The sequence below is a fragment of the Nilaparvata lugens genome, chromosome 8 (genome assembly GCF_014356525.2).
Source record: "Nilaparvata lugens isolate BPH chromosome 8, ASM1435652v1, whole genome shotgun sequence".
NCBI classification, from domain to species: Eukaryota; Metazoa; Arthropoda; class Insecta; order Hemiptera; family Delphacidae; genus Nilaparvata; species Nilaparvata lugens.
In genome coordinates, this window is record NC_052511.1 from 14,848,866 (window position 1) to 14,864,943 (window position 16,078).

At 34.2% G+C, this 16,078-nt stretch overlaps 2 protein-coding genes across 14 annotated transcripts in view; one reads left to right on the forward strand and one right to left on the reverse strand.

The window, feature by feature from the left end:
* LOC111057346 overlaps positions 1-16,078 on the reverse strand; it is a 214,491-nt gene that overhangs the window by 18,452 nt on the left and 179,961 nt on the right. The window lies entirely within an intron of this gene.
* Positions 963-16,078, forward strand: part of LOC111057345 (DNA (cytosine-5)-methyltransferase 3A) — a 62,726-nt gene continuing 47,610 nt past the window's right edge. Inside the window, exons 1-4 of one of the 2 annotated variants that reach the window (XM_039434047.1) lie at positions 963-1,708; positions 5,681-5,772; positions 10,800-10,874; positions 11,929-12,027. In XM_039434047.1, coding sequence (XP_039289981.1) covers positions 5,721-5,772; positions 10,800-10,874; positions 11,929-12,027 — 226 coding nt within the window. In that variant the 5' untranslated portion in view covers positions 963-1,708; positions 5,681-5,720. The other variant, XM_039434046.1, reaches the window with a different exon arrangement.

A 16,078-nucleotide genomic window follows, 5' to 3' on the forward strand; every position in this document is an offset into this window, starting at 1 on the left:
TTATAACACAGTATACCAAACCTAAATGAATGAATAAAACGGGATTTAGGATAGAATTTATTATTGAATAAAGGATTAATTAATTATTGTGAGAGAGAGTTACTTATTTATTATCCTAAATTTTTTATTCATTATGCATAAAAACCTAACCGTCGCCGATAAAAATCTAATAACACCATACGACTCTACCCTTTTAGAGATATTTTTATTATAAAATTAATTAAAAACAACTATAGCTTTGATACTTAAATTATTTTAAAGTTTTAAATATAATAGTGATAGTATTAAAGTTTCAAATATAAAGGTAATAGTATTATTATACATCACCTTGTAAATAATTACCGTAACAATCCACCTAACCAACTTCCTTAATGCCGGGGTCTACACGACAACGATATTTGCGCAAACTTGGCTCAAAGCCAGGTTTACGCAAATCAGGCTATGAGCCAAGATTAGTTTGCTCAAACCTCAGTTCACACGACACCAACTTTAACACAAACCTGTATTATAAACTAAACCATAATTAATAAATTTTATAGGAAGTCTTTGAAGTGTTTATAAACTTGAGATTAATAGTAACTCAAGCCTCCTCCTCCTCCTCCACCTCCTCAACCCTCCTCCTCCTCCCACAACTACTCCTCCTTCAGCTTCTCATCTAATCCTCCTTCTCCCCCACCAACTCCCCCTCCTCACACTACTCTTCCTCCTCCTCAACTACTCCACCTCCTCATCTTCCTCCTCCACCTTCTCCTCCTCCTCCTCCTCCTCCTCGCCCACCTTCTCCTCCTCCTCACCCTACTCTTCTTCCTCCTCCAACTATTCCTCCTCCTCCTCAACTACTCCACCTACTCCTCCTCCTCCTCCCACTTCTTAAAAAATCTTCCTTGTTTTTGAGTATTTTTGAGAATTGACCTAGCTCATTTTTTAATTTGAGGGTGCTGAATCCGAATCTGAAATCGCGAATTCTCTATATCTTCATTTTGAAGCGATTTAGGTTTTGATGGATAGATGAGACATAATCGTTTCCTAGAAAAATTGACGCAAACCTGGCTGAGATTGATCGAAGAAAGCACAAACCTTCAAACCTCAGAAATTTACAACGATCTCCCGTCTACACGACGCAAACTTAGCGCAAATCTGCCAGGTTTGCGCTAATATCGTTGTCGTGTAGACCGGGCATAACTTAACCTAAAATACTAGCAGTAAAAGTTAGCGGTAAAAGTTTGAGCAAGCGTTGTCACTGTCAGTGGCTTTTAGCACGGAATAAGCATACAGTGTGTCTTTGTAGTGTTTCTTTCCTCTGTGCTTTTAGTATTACGATTGAATAAAAAGCGCATGCGCCGTTAAAACGGTATATGCATTGCTGCACAGATTCCTTCTACTTTGTGTAAATGCAACAGTTTTAACGTCTCCACCCGCATCACATCATGGAATGACCTTGAATCAACAGACGCAGACGCAGACAGACCAGAGAAAGATGACAAGTGGATGAACTAGTATGGCCTACTAGTTTTAACTGTCGACTGCACCCTTCACTCCGACATTATAGTCTTCCACTTCCAAAGAGGGTAGATAAGAATGCGTGTGTGTGTGTGTGTGTGAGAGGGGGATTGATAACAAAAGGCGAGAAACGGTCAAGCCTCTTATTCCATCCTCTTCGCTATTGGTCCCTGCTTGATACCCTACAGCCTTCACCCGAGTAATGTAGGTAGGTTTACATGCATCTTTGTTTCAGTTTTGAATTCAGTTCAGTCTTCTCTCTTCACCCAGTAAGCTTAGGCCTACAGCCAACTACGTAGTGGATTTTGACTGCAACCTTTCCTATTGTTAAATAACGTCATTTTGATTAGTAAGTATTCTATAATGCCTATTGTATTACCTCTGAGATTTATATTAGAGTGTGAATTTTGTTGCTTTATCACTTTATCAGAAGCTATCACCGGTCACCGGTAGGCTACCAGTGCTAGAGTAGGTAGCCATATTTTATCGTGACATTGGTTAGCGTCGCTTCTCTCTGCTCTTCAATAATCTGCTCATCTCTGATCTGCTTATACACAAGTACGATCATTTGAAATGCTGCTCAAGGTCCCAGTTCCATAAAATCCATTTGAATTTTGTATATTTATATTGTTTTCCTGTTTGAATTCCGTAAAACTAATTTTTAGGGGTATCAATAAACAGCGAGATATTCTCGTCAGTTTTCATTCTGTCTTTTTGGGCTATAAGTTAGTCCAGTCAAGGAAAGGTTATAGAAGGAAAAGTTGGGAAGACAATTTTTGACCCCGCAGTTCTGTTTAGGGTAGTAAGGAGGTAAACATATCAAAAGTCCCCACCCCTAACCCGGTTGAACGCATTGTTCTCAAGATATGAGGGCGGAAGCAAAACGTTGAAAAATGCAACTTTTAAATCACCCTCATCCCCTTAGCACATGAGAGTTGGGAATAGGGACTTTTGATATGTTCTCCTTCTAGCTAGTCTAAACAAAGCTGCAAAGTCGAACATTTTGTTTAAAACATTCCCTCCAAATTCCTTTGACAATTGGTCTATTGTTGCAAAAATGGAGATTTCACACTCAACACTAAAGCTGTTACAAAAGGTGTAGAGAATTTCGTAAAAGTATGAAATTATACATCAAATTGAAGAGAATTTAATGCCTTATAAGCTCATAATCAGCATGGAATTTTGCCGTTGATTTTTAAAAGTTATAAGAGCAAAAATAGAAAAAAAATTGGTGGCAAAAGTGGTTTTTTCATAAATGACACACCTTCAAGAGCGGATATCTCAAAAACTAGAGGAGATATAAAAAAAGTTGTAGAATGAATATTGTAGAAAAGTATGTAAGCTTTAATTTGTTATATGTCAAGTCCTTAAGATACATAGTTTTTGAGTTTTATGCGATAAACCAAAAATTGGTACCTTTGAACCACCCCCACCCCCTTAGTACAGGTGGTAGGGGTGGGGACTTTTGATGTGTTTTCCTCCTTACTACCCTAAACAGAACTGCGGGGACAAAAATTGTCTTCCCAACTTTTCCCTCTATACCCTTTTTTGAGCATTCATTGCCTGGACTACTAGGGAATTCCATGTATGATTCACCATCAGTAATTTCAGTCACAACATCACTTTAGGAGATTTCAATATATGTTTTCAAAAATTTAAACATTCATCTATGGTATTTGGAATAGGCTAGGTACTATTTTATTTAGGTAGTGAGGTCCACGTTAATATGGCAGTGTTTGATTAGCAATGGTATTGCTATCCTTGTCTATCATTCAATAAAGCGGATAGTGCTATCTCTTTCTCGCTTTGCTCTGTTGCCAGATCGTCTTTTAACAATGTAGAATGAATAATTAATTAACAAAATATTTCATATCAATCTATATAAATAAAAATCGAGCCTGAAATTTTGACATTCAATAACTTTTTTATGTGTGCACCGAATTTGATTATTTTTTTTTAGTTGTCTCGGTTATGTTCAGGTTATGTTTTTAGTTGTCAGGTTATGTTCAGATTCATGGCCTATCAAATTTATGATCCGACTTCAGGATTCTTTCCTACGGTCCTTCAAAGTTTACATGTAATCCTTATGGGAGAAGATTTGTGAGCTGACCACACACAGAAATAAAAATCAGCTGTTATAATCATTGCGCCATCCAACAGCCGTCGGTAGATATGTTTTATTTCTATCTTTGAAATCATTGAATCATACTGATTCACAAAATTTTAATTCTTAATGCCGCGGTGAGAACGACGTCCAAACTTGGGTCGTAGAACTCGAAATGCTGTAAATTTAGAACATGCACTGGAAAATCAGCAGCAAGGAGATATACTACCGTATTCAATTTCCCAGCAAGCTGCATTCCACCTCATTATTGATGTTTTAATATTCATTTACAACCTAAGTTTAAGGACAGGACAATTTCCTGCGGAATTTAAGAAAGCAGTCGTTATTCCTCTGTATAAAAAAATATCAAAATGCAGGTTACAAATTATAGACCAATTTCGCTGTTATCAATTTTCTCTTAAATACTTGAGAAAATTGTCAAGAACTGAGTTACTAGTTTTCTGGAGCAGCACAACTTTTTCAGTAAAAACCAATATGGTTTTCAGAGCAATCTTAATACGGGTTCAGCAATCATGAAACTAATGTCAGGGGTTTATGATAGTATCAATGAAAGTATTCCATGTACCTTGTTCGTCGACGTCATAGAAGCTTATGATATGGTTGATCATGAGATTCTATTAGATAAAATGTACGTGGCAGGAATAAGAGGCATTGCATACGAGTGGTTCAAATCATACCTCACCGGCAAACTAAAGATAATAACTACTGTGTTGTTAGTGCATTCAGAGAACTGAAAATTGGTATACCACAGGGATCAGTATTATCTGGTTTACTTTTTTTAATATATGTGAATAGCTTATGTAATGAGGTTTTCAAAGGTAGTTTGGTTGCTTTTGCTGACGACACTGCACTTCTTTATAAACCAAAATCATTTGCAGAACTGCAAGAAAACATGCAGAACGACATAAATGCGCTTAGATGGTGGTTTACTCGCAATATGATGATGATGAGCCCAAAAACAAAATATATCATATTCAGACTACGGAAAGATGTGCAATTCCCTTCCCCACTTAAATATCGTAAAATCGAATGTTCCTTGGCTGCTGATTGCGATTGCCCACCCCTAGAGCAGGTCAAGTGCATCAAGTACCTACCTTGGAGTTTGGGTGGATAGTAGGATCAATTGGAGAGAACACAAAGGTTTTATGAAAAATAAATTATTGAAATATATTCGAAAATTTTATCTTCTCAGAACTGTGTGCAATTCAGAATTGATGAGAAAGATCTACTTCGCTCACATAAATTCTAATTTTGAGTATGGCTTGGAAATTTGGAGGGGAGCATATAAGGCTGCTTTACATCCGTTAATTATTCTACAAAAATCATTTATGAGAATAATGTCTTACAAAACGTGATATGATCACTCTGCACCAATTTTCAAAGAGCTCAGAATACTGCCTATTAGGAACTTATATATTAATAAAACCCTAAAGCTATTTTTGGATAGGAGTGGTGAAATGCAACTGATTAATATGCGCAGGGTTTGGTGGAATCAACAACATGTGCAAGTCCCTAAACCCAACCTTACAATATTCAAAAAATTCTTCACTTTTCTAGCATCAAAGTTTTTTAATAGGCTTCCTGTGGACATAAAAAGTTGTAGGCAGAAGACAACTTTCTGCAGATTATTACATAGCTATCTGATACATGAAGATGTTTCTGGTTATTATGAAAATATTGTTTATACCGTAGCTATATAGCAGGCCTGTACAAATTGTCTTTTTCCCGTTAGGGCACACAAGAAGGAAACCAGTGTTTCTCCATAATAGTAGTCTTCTCTTATCTGTGGTTAGGGCTACTCGATATGACTTGATAATGGCATCATACAGCCGGATTGTGAGTAAACAATTTTGAAAAGGATACTTGAATTTCTATTTTTTTTATATAGTGCCTACCTAATGTATCCAATATTATTTTATATCCGAGCATAAAACCATTTGTGCAGAAAGTTATGAAATCATAATATTCAATTCAGTTAAATCCAAAACTCTCTATTAATGTGATAATTGAATATTAAATAATTGGTGTCTGATATAAATTTTTATTTTTTTCTAGACGTCTCTTCAGAGTAACGGTAGAAGAAGGGAGTGAAGTCATGGATGACACCCCCTGCCATAATGGCAACAGGCCATCAAAATCTGCATCAGGTAGACCTATAGGCTTTTATGAATATAATATTTTATCTGAAACTTGAATTGCATTTGAATTAAAATACTGTTAATAGTAATCCGATAAATCTTCGGTAGTCGCGCCCTACTCAATCACACAGGCAGAGAAAACTCCTATAATTGTAATTATTCTTGTAATTCTGTGGTGTTATGTACTCTGTTTACTGTCAAAACATATTAATTAATTGTATAATTACTATTCCCATCTCATTGGATTATTTTATGTCTATAAACATCTGGATGATTGCCATTTCGTAGCCCAATAAGGTACATCAAGCAAAGCCATAAATTCTGTGTTATTGGTTTGCTTACAGTCCCCGTATACATTCTTTCGCCCTATCATACTTATGCACTGTCGCGACTAAATGGCACCTAAAGACTGAACCATTGCTTGGTTTATGCTACAACTCAGTGGGAGAAAATTTTGGAATGCATAGGTAACTCATTCACTGACACCACACCATTCAATAGTTTTGTGCAGCAAAAAACTGACACTGTTGTGCTCTCTACAACAGCGCGACTGCCGGAAGGTAAAAGTGAGTCTATTATGAATTAAAATTCTTCAAATATTATTTTGTCTAATAGAGCCTTATATATTTTGGCCTACGTTCTTATATATCCTTCTATTCTTTAGAAAAGGACAGTAGCCCTACCTACTAGGCTACATAGCCTACTTATATATCCATCTAAGATGAAAAACATCGATGTATCGATACCCATCCCTATTATTAACAAGAATAAACAATTAATACTATATCAGATATCACAGTTATCTACTATAGAAAGCCGCGGATGAAGATAATTGATCACCATTTCCTCCTATCATTCCCACTGACATTATCACAGGTTTCCTCAGCGTAACAACAATCTTTATTTGCCCATGCACAGACTTACCGCCAATGAGAAGGGAGCCTTATATGCAGGCATAACAAAAATATAATTGACCTTGAGAGGTTGTGAATGAAAGTACTACATAATTTCGCTCCTGGGTTTTGGAAGATTATGTGTTATAAATAGTCACGGATAAGTACAAATTTTGTGTTTATTTCATTATTAATTGTTTCTTGATCACGTTTTATCATTTTGTTTTAGATTTTAATTCTTAATTCTATTTTAATAAGCCAAACACCGTTTAGAGGTTAGTTTGAGGTTAGGTTTTCGAGATTTAAAAATAAACATAGATAGTTTACTTGACTAAAATTATAACCAAATTAAAATCCTATCATTTATAAATCAATTATTATTATTGCAAGTAATATAATTTCTTAGATAGGAAGATGAGCTCAAGTAGAACACCGAAGGTTAATAATAGAAATGTAAACATAGCGGGAGTACTTACGCGTTCCCAAAACCAAAATTCAAAAACGCCAAAACCAAAAACCCCAGTTCTTCAAACTACTTTAGCCGAAAAAGTTGCTCAACTACAAAGTAGCCACACTAATTTAAAAAACCAATTAGAAGTAACTCTAAAAACGTCTGAGGAAGAAAGGTTAGGGATGGTAGAAGAAATTAAATCTTTGGAACTGATTATAAAATTACAAGATGAAGACCATAAAAAAGAAATACTAAATCTAAAAAATCAATGTAGTCTAATGTCGGAGGAAATAAAGAAACTAAAATCTAAATTTGATAATACTAAATGTATGATAGAACCTCCGTCCAAATGCAAAAAAAATAGAATCTAACCTAAATGATGGGAAATGCTCTGAAAATGGTCGAAATAAAACGTACAGTGAGGTTTTGAAGACAGCAACCAAAAATATAGCTGAGGGAAATAAATATAGGAAAGGGAGAGTTCTGCTACTGACGTCCAGTCATGGACGTGATTGCAGTGATCTCCTTGATAAAAGATTAAAAAACAAATTTGATGTCCAATGTTTTTTCAAGCCAAGTGCATCAATTAATGCAGTTGTAGAGTCAGCTAGGGAACAAACTAAAGACTTTGATGAAAATGACTATCTAATTGTACTGGGTGGCTCAAATAATATAAATGAACCTAACTTGAATCATCTTCCTCAAGTAACAGAAAAAATCAAGGAAATTGTGCCACTCAGCAAAAAAACAAACTTAATAATAAGTACTATTCCTAATAGGTTTGATAGGCCAGAATTAAATGAAGCAATCAATTCGACAAACAAATCAATCCATAATACAATCAACAGCCTAAAAAATAAGAATTCTAAACAACTGGGGATTTGTTTTCTAAATGAAAGGCTGAAAAGACATAACTTCACTAATCATGGGTTGCATCTAAATCGATCTGGCAAAGTAATCTTCTGTAATAGATTGGCAGAGCTGATTGAAAGCCGTTTGCAATCCTCTGGTTTAAAAACAGTCAAAAAAACAAATAACGATTTATTAGTAAATTGGCTCAAAACAGGGAAAGGGAAATAGCTACAAATGCTAGAGATAGAGTAGCACAAGATGGTAAGGTTTTTAGTATTTATCATCAAAATATTCAGTATCTTCGCAACAAAACTGACAGATTAGAAGTATTTCTTAAACAGCAGGATCCTGACATTGTTATTTTCACAGAGCATGGCTTAAAAATAAAGGAAATAAATCAAGTTAGGATTCCAGGCTATTCACTGAGATCAGAATTTTGTAGAGTAGCTCATAGAAGTGGTGGTGTATGTATATTCACTAGCAATGCTAAACATACCCAAACTTATGAACTGGATTTTGTTAAGAGATTTTCTGTTGAGATGGATTTAGAGGTGACTGGACTAAGGTTAAAAATTGATGATCGATTTGAGGTAGCAGTGTTAGGTATCTATAGGTCACCAAATGGAGACTGGCAAAAATTTTGTGAGCTGCTCCATACACTTTTGGAAATTACAACCGCTCGTTTCACAAATGTTATAGTGGTAGGAGATTTCAATACCGATTTTGCCAGGCAGGATAAAATGACAGAGGATATTAGAGATATTATTAATATGAATAATTTAGAAATTAAGGTCCACGAATATACAAGAGTAACTCGAACTTCACAGACAATTATTGATAATATCCTCACAAATATAGAAGGTTGTAATGTCAGGTTAGGTAGCTCAGATCTATCAGATCATAACTATCAAATTTTAGATGTTAAGTTGCAGGGCCAGAATCCAAGCAGAAAAAAAACTTTTGTGAAAGAAATTCAGCAATATGAGCTAGGAAATATAAATTGTTTGAAGCAGGAACTGCTTCAAGAAAATTGGAGTAGTGTTATAACAGTTGTAACCTAAATTACAAATATAAGCAATTCATTGATACTCTAAGATTTCACATTAGTGTATGCTGTCCGATAAAAAAAGTCAAAGTAAAAAGTAAATTAAACAAAGTAGATGAATGGATAACTGAAGATATCCTTACTCAAAGAAATATTGTTAGGGAAGCTTATGAGGAATTTAAATTAGTGAGGGATGTTCCGAGTGAGGTCAAATACAAATGTCTAAAGAAAAACTATGCAAAAGAAGTGAGGAAAGCTAAGTGTAAGAAAACAGCTGAAATATTAACAACTAGTACCAATTTTAACTCTGCTGTTTGGGAGGTAATTAATAGAAATAGGAGAGCAGCTCAAAAGGATACAGTTACTAATGTCCCTAGGATAATCGATGAACATGGAAATTATATGGATGATAGTATAGACATTTGTAACTTTTTCAATAAATATTATCAACAGGTTGCATATAATCTCCAAAAGTCACTGAACACTAATACTTATAATACAACTACATTAAATGCTGAGCCAATTGAAAAGGTATTTAAATTTCATCCATTATCAAGAGATGAGTTTATCTCATAGGTAGAAACCAGTGTGTTGAGCTTACCAAGGTGGATGGGAATGAAATAGTAAAAATTAAATCTCAAAAACTGGAGGTCCAGGCTGGAGTACCTCAAGGCTCAATTCTGGGTCCCTTACTGTTTCTGTTGTATGTGAACCAATTACCAAAAGAGTTAAAAGATCACAGAGCTCTGTTGTTTGCTGATGACACATCGCTTATCTTTAACAATTATTTATTGGATAGTCTAGAAATAAATGCTTTTACTGGAGTACAGTCAATTGTCCAATTCTTGAAGCAAAGGCAATTAACAATAAATAGTAAGAAATGTCAATTCCTACAATTCAAAAGTAAATATAATTCAGTAGAGGATAGAGAAATAAATGTGTTTGTAGAGGAAAATGAATTAGACCAAGAAGAGAAAGTGGCATTCTTGGGAATTTTATTGGACAGGAAATTAACATGGCATCCTTACATTGAGAGGATATGTAATAAGATATCATCTGGGGTATTTGTCCTGCGGCAGCTTGCTAGGCTGAATGATAAAAAACTACTGTTAACTGCTTACCATGGACTTATACTATCTCATATTAGGTATGCTATTTTAGTATGGGGTAATTCATCTCAACAAAATATGGACAGAGTGTTTAAGATTCAAAAGAAGGCACTCAGATGTATAGAGAAAGTGAATAGGTTAGACTCTTGTAGGCCTTTATTTAAAAAGCTTGGTCTATTAACTGTGCCATCTTTGTATGTATATGAAGTTGTTGTAATGCATGTGAAAACGAGTGGTGTGATCCAGAATTCAGATGTTCATGAGTATAATACGCGAAACAGAGCAGATTATCATATAATGGGTCACAATAGTAGGTTATTTGAACAAAAACCAGATTATATTGGTAGGAAATTTTATAACAAGCTACCTCAAATCTTGAAAAGTAATGATGATTTGAAGATTTTCAAAAAACAAATGAAAAAAATATTTAGTTGATAAAGCTTTTTATAGTGTACAAGAATTCCTTTCAAACCTAAACTAGGTTGAACTACTTAGTGTTAGAATTATTATGTAATAACATGACTTGTCTTATACTCCATGACTGGAGTCTTTAGGACGTACCGGGTAATCTAAAAAAAAAAAAAAAAAAAAATCTGAATATTATTCTGTGATCAAATTATGAAGTGAATAATGTACTTGTATAATTCAGTTTTGAATATTTTGAAAATTTTAATGTTTTTTTTCAGACATTTCTCCAAGTGATGCAATGGACATGGACACCGCAGGCTGCTCAAATGGCCAAAGTGAGAGAACGCCCAAAGGTAGGCAATAATTATTTATATTTTATGGTTTCTGAAACTTGAATTGCAGTATATTGGATTGTAGCTGACTTAAAAAGTCTGCTGGTAATTTCTTTGTTCAGAAAGTTTATAGGTAGGCCCTTACTAAGTTATAGGCCTTATAGTATAACTTAGGTATAAGAGAGTAGCCTATACCTACTATATATCGATTTGAATATCAGCTTATTTGTGATCAAATCTCAAAACGAATACCGGTACTTTATTACAGAATAGCATTAAATATATGCCTAGTAAGTTGATAAATATTCTTTTCATAGTTGAAAATATTTTTATCATAGGCTTGTCAATAAATTAAATTTGCTTAGATCTTTCTCATCTGACTAATTTATTTTATTCTATCTGATTAGACTCGTTCTCTTCAGGCTATAAATAGGCCTACATTTTTCAAATGTGTCAATTCGATCCACAACATCGTAAATTAAATTATTGTTCTGAAAATAATATATAACTATATATATAGGCCTACATCAATCAAATTGGCCAACGATGATATCAATGTTAACAGAAAATTAGTACGGTAACTGAGAATTTTGAACAACAAAATATTTAATTTTCGACTGATTTTCAGTCTATTATCTTAATTTTTTGTGGATGATGACTTTTTAAGCGCGTGGGCAATGGAAATGATGAGAGATTTACTTGTTTAATTTTTGATAGGGCGATTAATCATTTTATAAGCTATATAACTGTCCTTATTGTATCATAAGAGATGTTTTAGAACAAAAAATAATATTGTTTAATGAAGTAAATTGCCTCATCATTTGAAGCAATTTAATCAGTCAATATTCAAGTATCTTGTGAAGCATAAAAAATAAACATATAGGTATTAATAAATTAAAAGTGGCATTAATTAATAAGTGATGTAATAATTTATTTAAATATATAGCCAAGGCTGACATAGTTTATAATTTATTGATCACAATAAGGACAGGTTTTAATTGGCATTATAGCGTGGATATTGAATGTGAACAATATCCATCAACTTCTATTTGAAATGCCAACATTTTTCTGTCAGGTTGTTCTGTCGCCCAGCTGAGAAAGAGGAAACGTGGGAACTCCATGGATGACACCCCCTGCCAGAATGACAACAAACCATCAACATCGTCAGAATCGGGTAGGCCTATATAGGCTGTTATGAATGTGTTGAAATAGCAACATTTTTGTGTCAGGTTGTCCTGTCGCCCAGCTGGAAAAGAGGAATCGTGGATTAGAGTTTTGTCACTATTCGATGGCATTTCATCAGGTAAGATTCCAATATTTTAAAAAGTTAATACTTGACCAATAGTAAAATCATACCTGATTTGTGTCATGGCCTATCTATAGTTTACTACAGGGATGGCCAACTGGCGGCCCGCAGTTATGTTTTATGCGGCCCCCGAACAACTTTTTAGAAGTATTATGGTAGCCTATATATTCTTAACAGAAATATAAAATACTACATTTTCAACAATAGTCCAGGTTAAGTTCAAATTGTATATAATTACGACCTGATAATAAACTTTTCAACAACTACCAAAATAAAGGTTTAATTACTTTTAAGATAATCAGTAGGAAGTATATAATTTGGGTAGGCCTATAAGGCAAAATCGCCAGTTTCATGTCGAATTGTTTCAATGTCTGGAAGCACCTACATTTGTGAAAGTACTTTTTCCTCGGTGAAATTTATAAAATCAACTCATCTGACTTACAGACAACCAGCATGTTCAAGATTTGCTTAAAGTGGCCACCACATCAACAAGAATTGATATTGACAAACTTGTGAACGATTGTGCCCGTCCTCAGTGTTCTCACTAGGGGTTTTTTTTCTAGTAAAATTGTTGATTTTGTTCTGCTCAACTCTTGTTTGATTCTTATATATTATTTCAACATCAAAGTATGTTCAATATCCATAGCATTTGTTTATACATTAATTTATATAGCCTAAATTTCCCTTTAAGTTCATGTGCGGCCCCTGCTTTTAGCGAAAGTATGGAAGTGGCCTTTGGGCAAAAGAAGTTGGCCATCCCTGGTTTACTAGATTATACTCTAGGCTACACTATAGATTGGCTATGTTTGTGTAAATAATTTGAAATTCAAAATCATTCATACTTATAAGCTGATAGTATCAACCTATCTTAGATACCTATTTCAAAAAACATTTGTTATCCAATGATTTTGAAGAAGAGCTGTCCTGTCTGGTTTTATTGGAAAATCTCACATAACACCTACTCTAATCATCCTCAGAATAACCATGAGACAAATAACAAGTGAAATTCTCACATTCTCGTCATATTATTTCTATTTCTGTAAAAAATGTTTATAGGAATTGAAAAAGAATGTGGATTCTTCTATAATATAATATACCTTCAAAACATTTTAAATGTACAGAATTTTCTATTATTCGCTCAAATCATATAGTTTATTCTCACCTGAGGCTAGGTGGCTGGGCAAAACCCAGGGCAGAAAAATGCATAACTGCATACACATGATGTCAATAATAATTACATATTATTATTTTAATGACATATTTTTCACTCTTGAGAAAAATGATGATAATTTCAACTCAATTTGATGCATAATGGTTGTTTCCACCTACATATGTTTTTATCATGTTGTACGATACAATCATTAGTCAAAATAAGAATAACCTTTAAAATTAAGGAACAAGGATAGTCATAAAAAATAAAAAAACATTCCGTACTTATTTAACGTATTTTTTCGTACATTTATCAAAAATGTTTGGAAATGCGCCCACGAAATAATATATAAATAAATTCGTATGGCTTTTGTTGGTGGGAGTTCCCTTTCGGGAATGTTCCACCGCCTGAATATATAATTTAAGCCGTCAATGGGCCTTACGACTGTCATACTATATAAAATTTAATATAATATATAATAGGCTACAATTCCTAAAAATGTTTTTATCTCTTTCAAATTCTTTGGAATTGGAATGTCTTTTATTGCACTAATTTTCTGGCTGTCAGACGAACTCCACTTTCCGAAATCACATGACCCATGAATTTCACTTCAGATTGACACAAGTTAGTTTTTTTCCTTTGACAGCTTAAGGCCAAACTTCCTTATTCTTTCAAATAACTGTGTGAGATGTGCTTTATGATCTTCGAGATTCTTGCTGAACACAATGATATCATCCATGTAGATTTGTATTGCTTCTTCATTTATGTCTTCTAAAAACCATCCATCAGCCTCTGAAACGTTGGTACTGCGTTTTTCAACCCAAAAGGCATCCTTGTAAATTCATATGTCCTCTCTCAAAGCTAAATGCTCTTCTCCATGTCCCTTGGATTCATTCTTATTTGATGGTATCCCGACTTTAGATCTAGAGTGCTGAAAACTTTAGCTCCGTGCATTCTGTCAATCATATCCTCTAGCCTTGGAAGGGGATATCTCTCCAACTCTGTTTGATCATTTAAAACTCTGAATCTACAACCACCCTATGTTTTGGCGGTTCTCCAGGGAAGACTTTTTTGGTACACCCCATAATGGATTACAAAATGGAGAGATAGACTTTTTTATAATGCCCTGTTTCTAGCATATCCTTAATGTGTTCTCTAATGATTTTTTTCATTGCATGTGGATACCTTCTGGCTTTTATAAATATTGTTTTGATGACTTTAATTGAATGGAGTGCTGAACTCTCCCTGTTGTTGTCAAACTCTCTCCTTCATTATATAAAGTGTCCTTATACTTTTCCAGCATATAGAATGCTAATTTTTCTTGTTCCTTGTCTATAAATTGTTCATTACAATTTCCTCTCACAATGGAACCCATTAGTAAATGTTTTTCTTTAGCAATTGAATTTTTCGATTTATAATTTCTATCCCCCAACTTGATTATCCATTGACCATTTATATTGTAGGAGCAGCTCCAAGATCTCTCATCATATCACAACCAATTATCACATCATACTTGTTGTTCATTATTTCTGTTGATACATGAACTCTCATAATTTTTTTAAACCATCAATCCAAACAGATTTAAATCTACTTCCCCTTTTAAGCTTTTCTTCCTGTCAAAGTTAACATTTCACAAGAACACCCTTCTATTTTCAAACTATGATCAATTTTTATTAATGCTTCTTCGAAATTATTGTACTGTCCGATCCTGTATTATACAAGCAATAACATCCCAACTCTTCACATAAAATATAGTAGCTCTCCTTTTTTGCAATCCACTTTTTGTTCCTTGCTACCTATATTCCTCATCCGAATCCTCAATCTTTATTCCTACCTTTCCTTTGTCGATAATTTGGTTGATTTATTTTCCTTCATTCAGGCCATCTTTTTCAGTTTTCTCTCGATATTGACTTTCATAACGGTAACACTATTTCACTATCTGAGGAGTGAGTTAAACTCTCTCCATCAGAACTACCTTCCAAATTTTTTTTGCGATTTTCCTTCCTCCTCAAAGCATTGACTTCTCTTCTTCCAAAATTCTTTTTTGGGGTAACTTCCTTTCTATAAATGTAAGGACATTCTCTGGCAAAATGCCCTTCTTCCCTACACTCCCAACTCGTTTCGTGCTAATTTCCCTTCTCTTTCCTTTCTATTTCCTTTCCATTAGTACCAATCCCTTTACATCAGTTCTCCATTTCTGGTTCGATCTGTTACCATAAACAGGAGAGGTTCTACTATTAAGTGAATATCTTCTCTTATTCTCAACCACTCTCCAATTTGAGTGTCTATGACTAGCTTCTTTCCAATAAGACTCCTCATCTTTGACAATTTGAATAGTCTCTTCTAAAGACTGAGGTTTTGCAATTTTCACACTCGTACATACTCGCTCCGAAGCTGCTCTTAACAAACTTCCATTGATAACTCTTCATAGATTTATTTCTCCTACCCCTTCCTCTTTAGTATTACACGAATCTAAAACTTTCGATTTCAATTCTTTAACCAATTGCGATAACCGATTGGCAAAACTACCAATTGAACTCTCCCAAATCACGATTCAATTCCAACACTCTCATTGCCATTGCAGAGACTGATTTCCTTGCACCTGCATAACGTTCTTTAAGGGCTTTTTTAACATCCTCCCAAGATGAACTGAACGATACTCCCAAATCAACCATAATTGATGTACTTATTCTAGACAAGAAAAACGAATGCAGGTTTGTAGTTGTTAATTCATCAAAATTGCTGTCAATAATTTGAGAATGGATGGCA